The 11,908-nt window shown below is 48.5% G+C and overlaps 2 protein-coding genes across 3 annotated transcripts in view; both read right to left on the bottom strand.

The window, feature by feature from the left end:
• The window catches only part of PCDHAC1 (protocadherin alpha subfamily C, 1), a 98,930-nt gene that overhangs the window by 45,420 nt on the left and 41,602 nt on the right, over nucleotides 1-11,908 (bottom strand). For both annotated transcript variants that reach the window (XM_012727746.1, XM_012727747.1), the window contains exon 2: nucleotides 789-847. In XM_012727746.1, coding sequence (XP_012583200.1) covers nucleotides 789-847 — 59 coding nt within the window. The remainder of the gene's footprint in view (nucleotides 1-788; nucleotides 848-11,908) is intronic.
• On the bottom strand, nucleotides 9,413-11,908 carry PCDHAC2 (protocadherin alpha subfamily C, 2; the record flags this gene model as incomplete). Its single annotated transcript, XM_012727723.1, has 1 exon — nucleotides 9,413-11,908. A coding segment is annotated over one exon (2,496 nt), but the record flags the coding sequence as incomplete, so codon positions are not given.

Below are 11,908 nucleotides of genomic sequence, written 5' to 3'. Positions count from 1 at the left end.
TATTTAATCTGAGTCTTAAAGAAATGCTATTATTCTAGGTTAATTTAAAGTAAGCTAGATTTGGTCTCCAGATATTCAATAAGGGGATTGACACAGGGTCATCCTCTGAAGAGCCCGGGCATTTCTATGGCAGTAAGATAGCAACGAGATGGGAAAGATCAGGTGATTCTAATGGGGGTGAGCATGAACAAGAATAATCACCCATTACTGTGGCTGACAGGCTGGAACAGGCCACGTGGGACAGGCCACCGTAGGCAGCGAGAGCACAGCCACCATGCAGTGCAGTCGAGTCCAAAGCATCAATGTTTTTCCTTAATTCCAGGATTACATTTTTGCGCCTCCGTGTGTGGACATGACCCCCCAGTCACCTGTGCCAATACCCCATCGGCTCCCTCCCTGACTCTCTTCCTCTTTCTCCCCACTTCCTTCCCTCTGGTAACCATGAAATCCTCTCACTAAATTATCCAAGGTTTATTCCTGCTGTACTTTGCTTGTGTAAAAAGCATAATATTAATTACAGAGGGCAGCAAATTCAGGTGGAGAGGGGATGAAGGACATTTGAGAAGGGTGCTCAGCAGCCGTCCAGGGATTTTTGGGGCGCTCTAATTTGCCGGCACTTGATAAGCATTTGGCAGTGGCCACTCACTCCCAGGGTTTCAAGGAACAGGCTCAGGGGCAAAACAACTGCCTTCACCTGGCAAAGGAGCTGAAGCTCCGTCTTGACAGTTGCTTTATCTGAGCCACACAAAGTTCAGGTGACCTCAGCGGCAAAGGAGGAAGGTACATACCTGTGCATTCCAGCTCTCAGGGAGGCAGAGTAACGCCAATCAGGGTTGGGCTGTCGAGGCTGCAAAATCACAAAGAAGCCTTGGTTACTATAGCAAAGCAGAGTCCTCCCAAGGAGAATGGTAATTAACTCATCAGTTATTTCTTAACTATTTCTATGCAACTGAAAACAAGGATTGTAGGCGCTGTTTCACGCGCCACCCAAGACGATGCCACCCACCTCTCGCTTTACTGCGCTTCACTTTACAGTACCTGTATTTTTACAAACCGAAGGTTTGTGGCCCCGTGGCACAGAGCAAGCCTACCAGCCCCATTCTTCCAGCAGCACGCGTTCAACTTCTCGTTTCTGGGTCAGACTGAATTGAGATGTGCGTGGTGTTTTCAGGCATGACAATTATCACAAAAATGTATAATTTAGTATACCATAAAATGTTAAGAGAAAAATGCTTTGTTCCCCTTGTCCTTGAGAACATTTATGACAATTTATGGCAATCTCTCATTAACTTACCCTATGCATTATTGCAATTAACTCCTTGCTACACAGTATAAATGAAGACCTGCTGGGGGAATGAGCAGCAAGACTTCTCCCCTCTCCCCTTTTGGGATCTCCACTCTCGCTGATGCCTTCCCACCTTAGGGCCCTGCCTGTCTCGCCTCCTGACACCTCAATAGTTGGGGCTGGTCCCCAACACTTGGAGATTTCAGGCACGAGGCTGATGCTCACTTAAGACTACAGCACAATGCACACACCGTTTGTGTGTGCACTAGGAAAGCAAAAACTTAACATGATTCTTTACTGCAATAGTCACTTTACTTGGGTGATCTGGAACCAAACCCGAAGTAAGTAGCCTGTGTAGCCGCTACAGGGAGAAATGAAGGGGACCGTCAGGGCCCTTGCACAGAACAAACAGTCTGGAAAGCCACCCTAATGGTGCTGGAGGGCCAGCGCGGGCCACTGGTTGTGTCCTTTAGCCATGCTAGGGAAAGGGCAGGCTGCTTGGAGACAGGAAAGCTTTTGTTGGGGTTGCCCTCAAGCACCCCATTGGGGCAACAGTCCCATGTGGCCTCTTAGCCTCCTCCACTTGGGAGCCAGCCCCCAGCCCCACTGCACTGCAGACACTGTGGTATCAGTGATCCTGCTCCTGGACATTCGCCGTCTCCTGTGTCTGCTTGCGCCACGCACCAGAGAGCCCAGAGTGCAGAGCAAAAAAACAAGGCGGGGCTTGCCCCAGGGTTGCTGCATCATCCTTTCACAGAACTGTGTTTACTCCCAGCAGCCCCACAGGCTCACACCCCCACCCCCCCAACTCCTGCTCTCCTGGAGGAGCCGCCTGCCAGGGCCCACCTCCCTGGGCTAGCCACCGCTGTGGAGGCAAGGACCTGCTGCAGGCTGGCCACAAACTACCCATCCAAAGTGGGGGACCACACTAAGAAGGCTTGGGGAATTGCATGCTGAAAGGCAGCTACTCAGGGATCAATGGGAATAAAATCATTCGCCATCACTGTCAAACCAATCAGCAAAAACATTGCAATACAAAAGCCTGAGCTCAGCACCCATTTGTGTTTTCATGGGCTGAGATGAAAGGAGCCTGTCATTGAACACTGAGGTTCGTCTGAGAGGACACGGGGAGATGGAGGCTGTATTTTATATGTTCCTGCAGATTATAGTGACCATCTATAGTGGCTGCAAAGCCATAGTGAGAATAATCAACTTATTTCAAAATGTCAATAATTCCCCTGCTTCCACCCTCACAGTTCATTCAAGGATACGCAGCATTTCATAAACAAGCTTCTTCACAACAGGGAAGAAACGATTAGCAGCTCAACTTCCAGACTATGGGATGGCAACAGCGCATTCAAGGATTTACCAATGTCAAGGTGCTCACCACCCTCAGGGTGCTCACCACCCTCCGCGCCCTCTGCTCTGCTGAAGCAGAGTATGCCCGCTCCTTGGTTCTTGGTTTTCCATCTCTAAATGTTATGGCTGTCTCATGGAAAGTAGCATCAAGCTATCGTGAAAACGAAGGGGTTCCCATTTTCTGCCAGGGGTGTTACAGGGAACAAAAGAGGAAATATTTGCAAATTGTAAACCTGAAAATGTTTCCTGTTACTGAATGGTGTCACCTTTAACCTCCCCGACCATCAGCTGCACTGCTGTCAACTCTGAGAACCTTCCTTCAAGAACAACAGACATCTGTGGAGTAAATGCTGCCAGCTTTTCTGACTGGGTGACATTCATGATGAAAACTGCTGCAGCTTGATCTTTGGAATGAAATCACCAGCCTCATTTTGCTGAAAAACACAGTTCTGGAACTGACCAGGAAACTCGGCTCCTACACGACCTCACCTCCTCAACAACACATTTAATTGGCTGCTCTGCCATCTTCTCCATAAATCCATCAGCAACAAGATGCTTTTCAGATTCATTTGCAACAATAATTCTGAGACCTCTTAGGGCCGTAAGACAGGAAAATGGGAAGAAAGAAATGAAAACATTTTACGTTTCCACCCAATAGCAGCACTGCACACAGCACTGTGAGAACCCCAACACGTGGGCAGGACCACAAACCCGCCGAAAAGGGGTTCCACCTGCTGGGTTGGTCTTGTCCAACACAGGCACGCTGCTTGTCCCCAGACAGTCACAACACACAGCCAATAGTATCCTCAGAGCCTACTGGGGTTCCGGTATGACAGGTTTTAAAAATATTTTGACTAAATGAACTGTCAGGGCACATATATAACTGCACTTAAAGTAGAAAAATGTAAATCTGGTGCTTTAGGAAGATTCAGTGACTTGCCTGATGGGAGCAGGGAGGGGAAGATAGGGGGAGGGAGGCTGTTGCTCACAGTCATAATTAGGGTACCCTGACGTAAACCTCGGTTTTGTAAAGACATGTATCTGAAGCAGGTGTTTTTTCTTTCTCTCTTCTTACTTCCAAGTTTCCCAGATAGTGATTCATTTGGGGGGGGAATTCCAGCTGAATGGCTCACTGCTGATCCACCTCACACAGCAAGACCTGTGACAAGTTCCAGGCTGTGTGACTTAATTCTCTGCTGCCTGCATGGACATCCCAGGACTCTATTGAACTTCTAGTGATGCAAAGACCCAGACTGGTGATATTTCAAAGTTTAGTCTTTTATGAGAACAATCACTCCAAGTGCAGAACTAGGGAGTCCATATGGGTGACATGGTGTTACTATGAGCAAGAACCCACTTATGTTTCTATCAAAATCAGAGTAATGATCTGACTTATCCTGTGAGGATATTATTATTTGCACCATAGAACATTTGAGCTACAGAAAGATGAATCACCTCTTCCAGGACAGATTTAAAATAAAGCAGGTAAAACACCCTAACTATGCCATTCACAAATTCACAGGATGACTCAGTGAAATATGCTATCATCTGACCATGGAAATCTAAGTTGACAGTCAACAAATGGCTCTCTGAAAAACAGACTACATGTTGCATCTCTTTTTCCTTTTTAATGTGTTAGGATGTATCCCCTGCAAATTTTTCTGTTTGGGAAGCACTGGTAGAAACTATGAAGGCAGAAACCCAAGATGTTCCCCAAGACCCCCACTCTGTCACCTGCATGGCCTGCAATCATATCCCAGGCTGTAACTGTGGTGGGTCTCACTCCATGGCTCACAGTAGCTTTAAGCAAGGGAGATTAGGGGACTCGTTGGTGGCACAATGAGTTAAAGCACAGCACTATGAAGCTATGTGCAGTTTCATCCCCAGTCAGGGAAATGACCCACATGGCGTGACAGACCTGTCTTGTTTGCTGCTCCCCACAGCAGTGTATTTCTGTCAGTCCACCTATTCTGCCCCGACTCTGTCTTTGGTGAATCCTCTCACCTCCCCGCCCCCCCATCCCACACACACCCCTCTGGCTTACACCCCAGGTCTTGTATGCATAAATAAATAAACATTTAAAAAAGAAGAAAGAAAGGGAGCTCGACTTGGTGGGATGGACCTAACAACATGAGCCTTTCAATCAGAAACAGAAAGTAGAGTGAGCTAAAGCATAACAGGAGAGAACTCCCATCGTGGAGGACAGAGGGCATGAGATAAGGGCCTGAGTGTGACCTGTGGGCATGGGTGACCACCAGCCAACAATAAGACAACAGGAGTCTCAATCCTCAAGGAACTGAATTCTGCCAAAAACCTGAATGAACTCAATCCCTGGATCCTCCAGAAGGGAACTCAGACGAGCTGCCATGCTGATTTCAGAAACCAGGAAAACAGGAGCAGAAGGCTAGCTTAGCCCTAAGGTGTAGGACACAGCGATAATAAATGAGTGTTGTCTTTCACCACTAATTTGTGGTAGCCTGTTGCAAAGCAACAGGAAATACATAAAGTATTGGTCACTAAGGCAAAAGGAAATACAGTGTTTAAAATACTCATTATGTTACATATTTACCTTATAGTAAGTCAAAATGAGTAGACAATACATAAAAGAAAGTTCTAGGTGAAATGCCTCTGAAAGCAGTTATTTACAACGCTAATCCACAAAGCAGAAAAATAAGCATAACTTTAAAACATACCTAATGGATTCTAGTACTACAGAAAATGCTAGGATTGCTTAATGCTGGCTGCACAGCCTACCAGCACAGCACAGTTTCACTTCCCTGGAGCCCAGAGTTCTGACCCTGCAAGACCAGGAACTGATGTTGCTTATGTGCCAACGAACCAACATTTCTCTTCCTTTTTGCAAAGTTGGATATTTCTTTGCATTTGTCAAGTTCAAATTCTTGAAAGAACTTGGGTCATTTTTCGGCTAGCATATTTAAAATACTGCTAAGGAATCATCTTGACTTTTGGTTTTTGAAAGCATAATTCCAGATTTGATAATGCTCCAAAATAATATGTGAAAAAGCTAAATCTATACTCAAACCATAACATATACTGCAACACTGAACCAGGTGACTTCCTACAAAAGTCATATTCAAAGAAACCTGTAAATCCCAATTAAATTCAAACTCTGGGCTTGGTGACGGCAATTTTTCTCTCAAACACTGACAAACTGACATCATTCTGACTTTTCACTGAGAACAAAACTGGTGGCTAACTAAAGCAAGTATCCAGAGCTGACTCTGTTATTCTGTCAAGCAGACAACATGCCGATGGACAATTTATAATATGCCAGCCTGTGTCCCTGCAGTGCCTTCTGAGGTAGACCAGATGCCCATGTGATGGCTCACTCCTGGGTCAGGGGGAAGGGTAGGCCAATGACATTCAAGCACAATAAATAGATTTCTTCATCAGTCAGAGTATGTGCAAGATAGAGAGACAGAGAACTCAGCCCTAATTCATCTGGCTCAGCAGATCTGTAGATGGGAGGAAGGAGGTAATTTGAAGAAATTATTTTATTATCAGACCAAAGAAAATAAGTCTTTTCTCAGAACAGCCCTCTAGCCAGGAAGGCATGGTGAAACAAAACAGCTCCACCCACTCAAAAGAGGATCAGTCTCTCGGAGACACCAGAATGGAAACTCAGACACATTTCTTTGTCTTTTCTGACTGCTGTGCAGCTTGAATAAATCCACTCCCATGTCACTTGCCATGTAAAGTATATCCGGGACAGGGTCACCAGATAGAAAAATCGGTCTGGGGAAACTATATTAGCTGCCATTGCTTCACTCTTCCAGGTCACTACGTCTGGCCTGAGGGTGAATCTGCACACGCCATGGGAGAAAAGACTTGGGGACTTACAAGTCGTTTTGAATTTAGCGAACACAGACTTAATTCAATTGTGCTGTCATTTCCATGTGTTGTGTAAATGGCCCTACTGGGGCACAGCTGGACAATCTGCCCCAAGCCTCAAAGGGATGCCTTCCCAGTCAACGGCCCACCTTACAATTTGGTTCCTTTCCTTGGAGAGAAACACAAGGTTTTCAGAAATCTCCAAAGAGAAATCTCGGCTGGTGCTAAACAGTTACTTCAGAAGCCTCAATGCCCAAGAGGTGCTGGTGAAATAAATTCAGTGGGGGGAAAACCACCAGAAGATTAAACTCTGGTATGAAATGTAACATCAGTGAACTCAGAGAAAGAACAAGATGTTTAATAGGCTCTTCAGGTGAAACAAATAAACCAATAAAAACACATTAGCTCAGTTGTAACATGTTTACTCACTGGTCCCCCATTTGCAACTTGCTTCCAGGCCAGAAATTACTTTTATCAAAAGCAGTCTTTTTCCACTACTAGATGCATTTGTGGGAACTAAATGCCTGATAGAAGCACTGCAGCATACACATGGGGATTTCTGCCTAGTCATACGATTCAAGAGAAACACACACGACTTCAAGTGTCCTAACAGTGTGACCGTGGGTGTTACTTGTCCCCTCTGAGTTGGTCGCCTCGCACGTTAGATGCTGATAAACACTTAATGTCTAACTTTCAGGTAATAAAACCATGCATACATTGCAAAACAGAGTACTTTTAGATAGCAGGGCGTCAGTGAGTGCAAATTCCCTTACTCATCCTTTCCAACCCCCATCCAAACTGAATGCAGGCCGTGGTATTCACTGTACCTCAGAGCCTCCCTTCTGCTGCAGTGACAAGGGAAAAAGTAAACCTGAGGTGGGAATTGAACAGGTGGATCTAGCAATAATGACTTTCAGAGTTGAATGATTTTGCTCCCATTTTGCCAAGCTATGGCAACGTGACTTGCTCTCTCCCTGTAACCGCATGGAGCTGTGGATCTTTAGGGCTCCTGGCTGAATTTCCAAAAGTGTCTGGCAGAATTTAGCTTTTACTAAAATCACATGTTCTCCTGGCAAAATCCCCCAAGAATAGCACTTTCCTGACATAATTTCTCCCTAGATCAAAGGTCTGTGGAGCAAAGAACACATTAACACACAGGTCAGCATGAGACAGATGTAGTTCACATATCAGACTGCCCAAGCTGTGTCTGGGGGGAGGCGGGGTCACAGTGCCTGTCCTCAAAGCTTCTGGCTCAGAGCTGGTGGCAAAGCTGAGCCGTGTCTGGTCTGCTCTCCAAGCCTCTCACCCCCTGCAGCCTACCCCAGGCCCAAGAGGGCATCAGAATTTAAACAGACGTCTACAGCATCCTTATTTCAAGTTAGCCCCATTATATGTTTCCAAAGGCTAGGCTCTCAGGCTTTCTGGACACGCCTTGATTTTCCCCAACTTCCTTAATCTGCAATCTGCCTAATGTGGCTGCTGCATTGACCAATACCAGATTCTTCTAACAAATCTCTCAATTCGGCTTTTTCCCTTTATGCTCGTCACTACTCCCCCCCCCTCAAGATTAACATGAATTTAGAAACGTGAAAATAGGAACATTACTAGAAAGATAGCAGTATGTCAGTAAAGATACATCACAAAAAATGAGAGAGGGACACATACTATTAACTCACCTTGTAGTAGCTCTCAAACCCCAGCTACAAAACCACTGTCTGGGAAGATAACAAATCGTCATTCTTTATGGTACAAATATGGCTTCTGAAATAAAAGTTTGAAGTATCACAAAGGATCCCTATGGAGACAAACACTGCCCACACGCACCTACACATTAGCCCCAGCTGCAAGTGATACACATTCTTCCTGACACTGAGCAAGCTGGTCTTGCGTCCACTTAACCAGCTTATCAGCACCTGTGTTTCTGTACCGCAAACCACCTTCTTTCCAAGCCTCTGCAGCTACTGCAAACCAAATTTTAGATTCAGAAAATGAATGTGCACTTTGGAATATATTGAGGTAGTTGTTTGAAATCATGCTATTTAATTTAAAGACATGAGGGACTTGAAGAGACTGCTTTCTATCTAGTCAAAACCATAGGCATTGTCAACAGGAAATCAGATTACAAATTTAGTCAAGAGAAAAGCATGGAAATCCTCCTACAGTGAATTCAAGCTATGCCAAAAAAGGGGACTAGTGAGCTAGTCCTCTTCCCTTCTCTTTCTCCCCACGCCAATGTGTCCCTGTCTTTACCACTGTCCTATACTCCTAATCTAGTCATCCATATATCTCCCTGGCTGGACCAGACAAACTGGTTCCTGATCTCTACATCTCTCATTTCCCCTTACAGCCCCTACAGAGAGCTACCACATCAGGCAGCCAAAGTAAACTCGGGTTCAGGTTGAGGTTTTTCCCGGCTTTTGCCTGTCTGACTTGACTTTCCAGAAGATCCTTTTGCATTAGCTCAATGCAGTCACTAGAAACATTAACTGAAAAGATGATTTTCATCGTAACAGCTCAAGGTATCAACAGGAGCGGCATACAGAGGCCCAAAAGGCCACCACAGCCTAACAAACCTCAGAGCTGCAAAAGCAAACTCTCCTACAGCAAGTCAAGAGCAAACTTTTCCTGTAGCTACAGCAGAAGCTATTTCTCCTTCAATCTCTTAACATCGCCCCCCCCACTACCCACCTTATTTTCAAGCCTGTTCTATTTCTCTATAGGTGGTAGAACTGTGCTTTGCCACCAAATATGACCAGTTCTCATTCTCAAACAATTTTCTCGTCAAGCCTGCACAGATCTAAAATGGAATGTGAAATCGCTCTATAGTGCCAGTCAAAATCAAAGCACAATCATGTCAACAACATGGTAAGAGAGGAAGCAGGTAAGAAATGCACAACTCTGGGGAGGACCTCTTGACTATCTCACCTCGTTTTGAGAAACAGCCTCGTTTTTGAAGATAATCAGGTTCCCGGTGCTCTGCCCACTCTGTCCCGTGAGGTGCCTGCTCTCCCCTACAGCAGCTTGGGCTCCCCCAGGTCCTGGACCTGTCTGTGCCCCCGTGTTGTAAAACATGAACGTGTCACTCCCTGAGCCTGCGGTCAGACAGGCCTTGTAGCAGTAGGTCTTGGTGAGGGACCCATTGCCCCGCACCTCGATGAAATGAGGCTGCACTTTGAGGCCATGCGGGATCCTGGCGTCGATGTTGTTGTTGGCCTGTTTGTACAGTTCCGCAGGGCACCGCTCCCTCACGCCGCAGAAGCCCCCACAGCACGCAGTTCCGTAAGCCGTGTAGTGGTAGCACTTGATGATGCCCAGAATAATGATTGTCAAAAGAAATATAAAAGACACTGTGCTTAACGCTATGATAAGATAAAGTGTGATTTCCGAGTAGGTCCGAGCACTCTTCACGTGTCTCTGAGTATCGGGGAGGATTCTGGAAACCCTGTCCACCACAGCCACGGTAATGGCTACAGAGGCGGACAGTGATGGCTCCCCATTGTCTCGAACCACCACTGTCAGGTTGAAAGTGGCCCCACTCTCATCGCCCATCTTCCTGGTAGTCCTAATTTCTCCTGTGTGTAGCTCGACTTTAAAGAGGTCCAGGTCAGACGTCTGGGCCAGGTGGTAAAAGAGCCAGGCATTCTGCCCAGAGTCTGAGTCCATGGCTATGACTTTGGTGACCAGGTAGCCAGCAGGGGCAGTCCGAGGCACCATCTCAATGGCTGCTGATGAGTTGGTTGAGGTAGGGTACAGGATGTGAGGGGCATGGTCGTTCATGTCCACCACATACACGTTGGCTGTCACAGTGCTGCTCAGTGGTGGACTCCCCTTGTCCTGGGCCTCCACGATCACGTAGAACTCCCGAAACTTCTCATAGTCAAAGGAGTTGACAGCGTAGAGGCTGCCACTGGCACTGTCAATGGAGACATAGGAGGTGACAGGGAGCCCTTGCACCTCCCTCTCCATGAGGGAGTAGGTCACCTCCGCGTTCTCCTTTTCATCCGGATCTGTGGCTTGCACTGTGCACAGCAACACCCCTGGCAAATTGTTCTCCTGGATGTAGATGGAGTAGGAGTCCTTCAGGAAGCTCGGTGGGTTGTCGTTGATGTCAGAGATTTCAACGCGCAGTGTCCGCCGGGATGTGAGCTGTGGCACTCCGTTATCAGTGGCTGTCACTGTGATATTGTAGGTGGCCACCTGCTCCCGGTCCAGCGGACCACTCACCACCAGGGTGTAGGAGTTTCCCATGCCGTTCAGTCGGAAAGGCAGCGAGGCCTGCAGGCTCAGGCTCACTTTCTGGTTGGAGCCTGAGTCTTGGTCGCTGACACTGAGAAGAGCCACAAGGGTGTTAGGTGCAGCGTCCTCCGGCACCGGGCTGTACAGATCCCTGAGCACCACCTCTGGGGCATTATCGTTCACGTCCACGATGTCCACCAGCACCTTGCAGTGGCCCACCATGGGCACCGGCCCCCGGTCAGTTGCCTGCACGTAAATCTGGTAGGAAGAGGCCTCCTCGTAATCCAGTGCTCCACTGACCCGCACTTCCCCCGTGCTTGCGTCGATGCTGAAGAGCTGCCTCTCCCGGTCCGACGTGTAGCTGCTCAAGGAGTACCTGAGCTCGCCATTGGAGCCCTCGTCGGGGTCGGAGGCATTCAGCTTCACCACCAAAGTGCCAGGGGGTGCGTCCTCCCGAAGCTGGACGCGGTAAGTGGACTGGTCGAAGGCGGGAGAGTTGTCGTTCGTGTCCAGGACGCGCACAGAGATCTGGGCCGTGCCGGAGCGGGCTGGGCGGCCCCCGTCCACGGCGGTGAGGACCAGGTGGTGCCAGACCGCTTGCTCGCGGTCTAGGCCCTTGCGCAGCACCAGCTCCAGCACCTTGCTGTTCTCCTGCAGGGGCTTAAGGTCCAGCTCGAAGTGCTCGCTTGGGCTGAGCTCGTAGGTCTGCACGGAGTTGGCGCCCACGTCGGGGTCCTGCGCGCTCTCGATATGAAAGCGCGCCCCAGGCGCCACCGACTCGCTGACCTGAAGCTGGTAGTCCGGCCGCGGGAAGCGCGGCGAGTTGTCGTTGATGTCCAGGACCTCCACCTCCACGGCGCTCACAGCCACGGGGCTGTGGGCCAGCACTTCCAGGCTGAGCAGGCAGCGAGGCCGCTGCTCACACAGCGCCTCGCGGTCAATGCGCTCGTTAACGAAGAGCGCTCCGCTGGTCAGGTCCAGCTCCAGGTAGCGCGGGCTGGGAGCACCCTGATGGCTGATGCGCAGGCAGCCGGGCCCCAAGCGCCGCAGCTCTAGCCCCAGCGCGTGAGCCACGTTGCCCACGAGCGCGCCGGGTGCCTGCTCCTCCGGCACCGAGTACCGCAGCTGGGGGGCCGCTGGGCCCGGCTGCAGCAGCAGCAGCAGCAGCAGCAGCAG

The sequence above is a fragment of the Condylura cristata genome, unplaced genomic scaffold, assembly GCF_000260355.1.
Source record: "Condylura cristata isolate star-nosed mole 26May11 unplaced genomic scaffold, ConCri1.0 scaffold00021, whole genome shotgun sequence".
Classification (NCBI taxonomy): domain Eukaryota; kingdom Metazoa; phylum Chordata; class Mammalia; order Eulipotyphla; family Talpidae; genus Condylura; species Condylura cristata.
The sequence above is the reverse complement of the archived record's forward strand: the minus strand, read 5'-3'. Positions and strand labels throughout refer to the sequence as shown.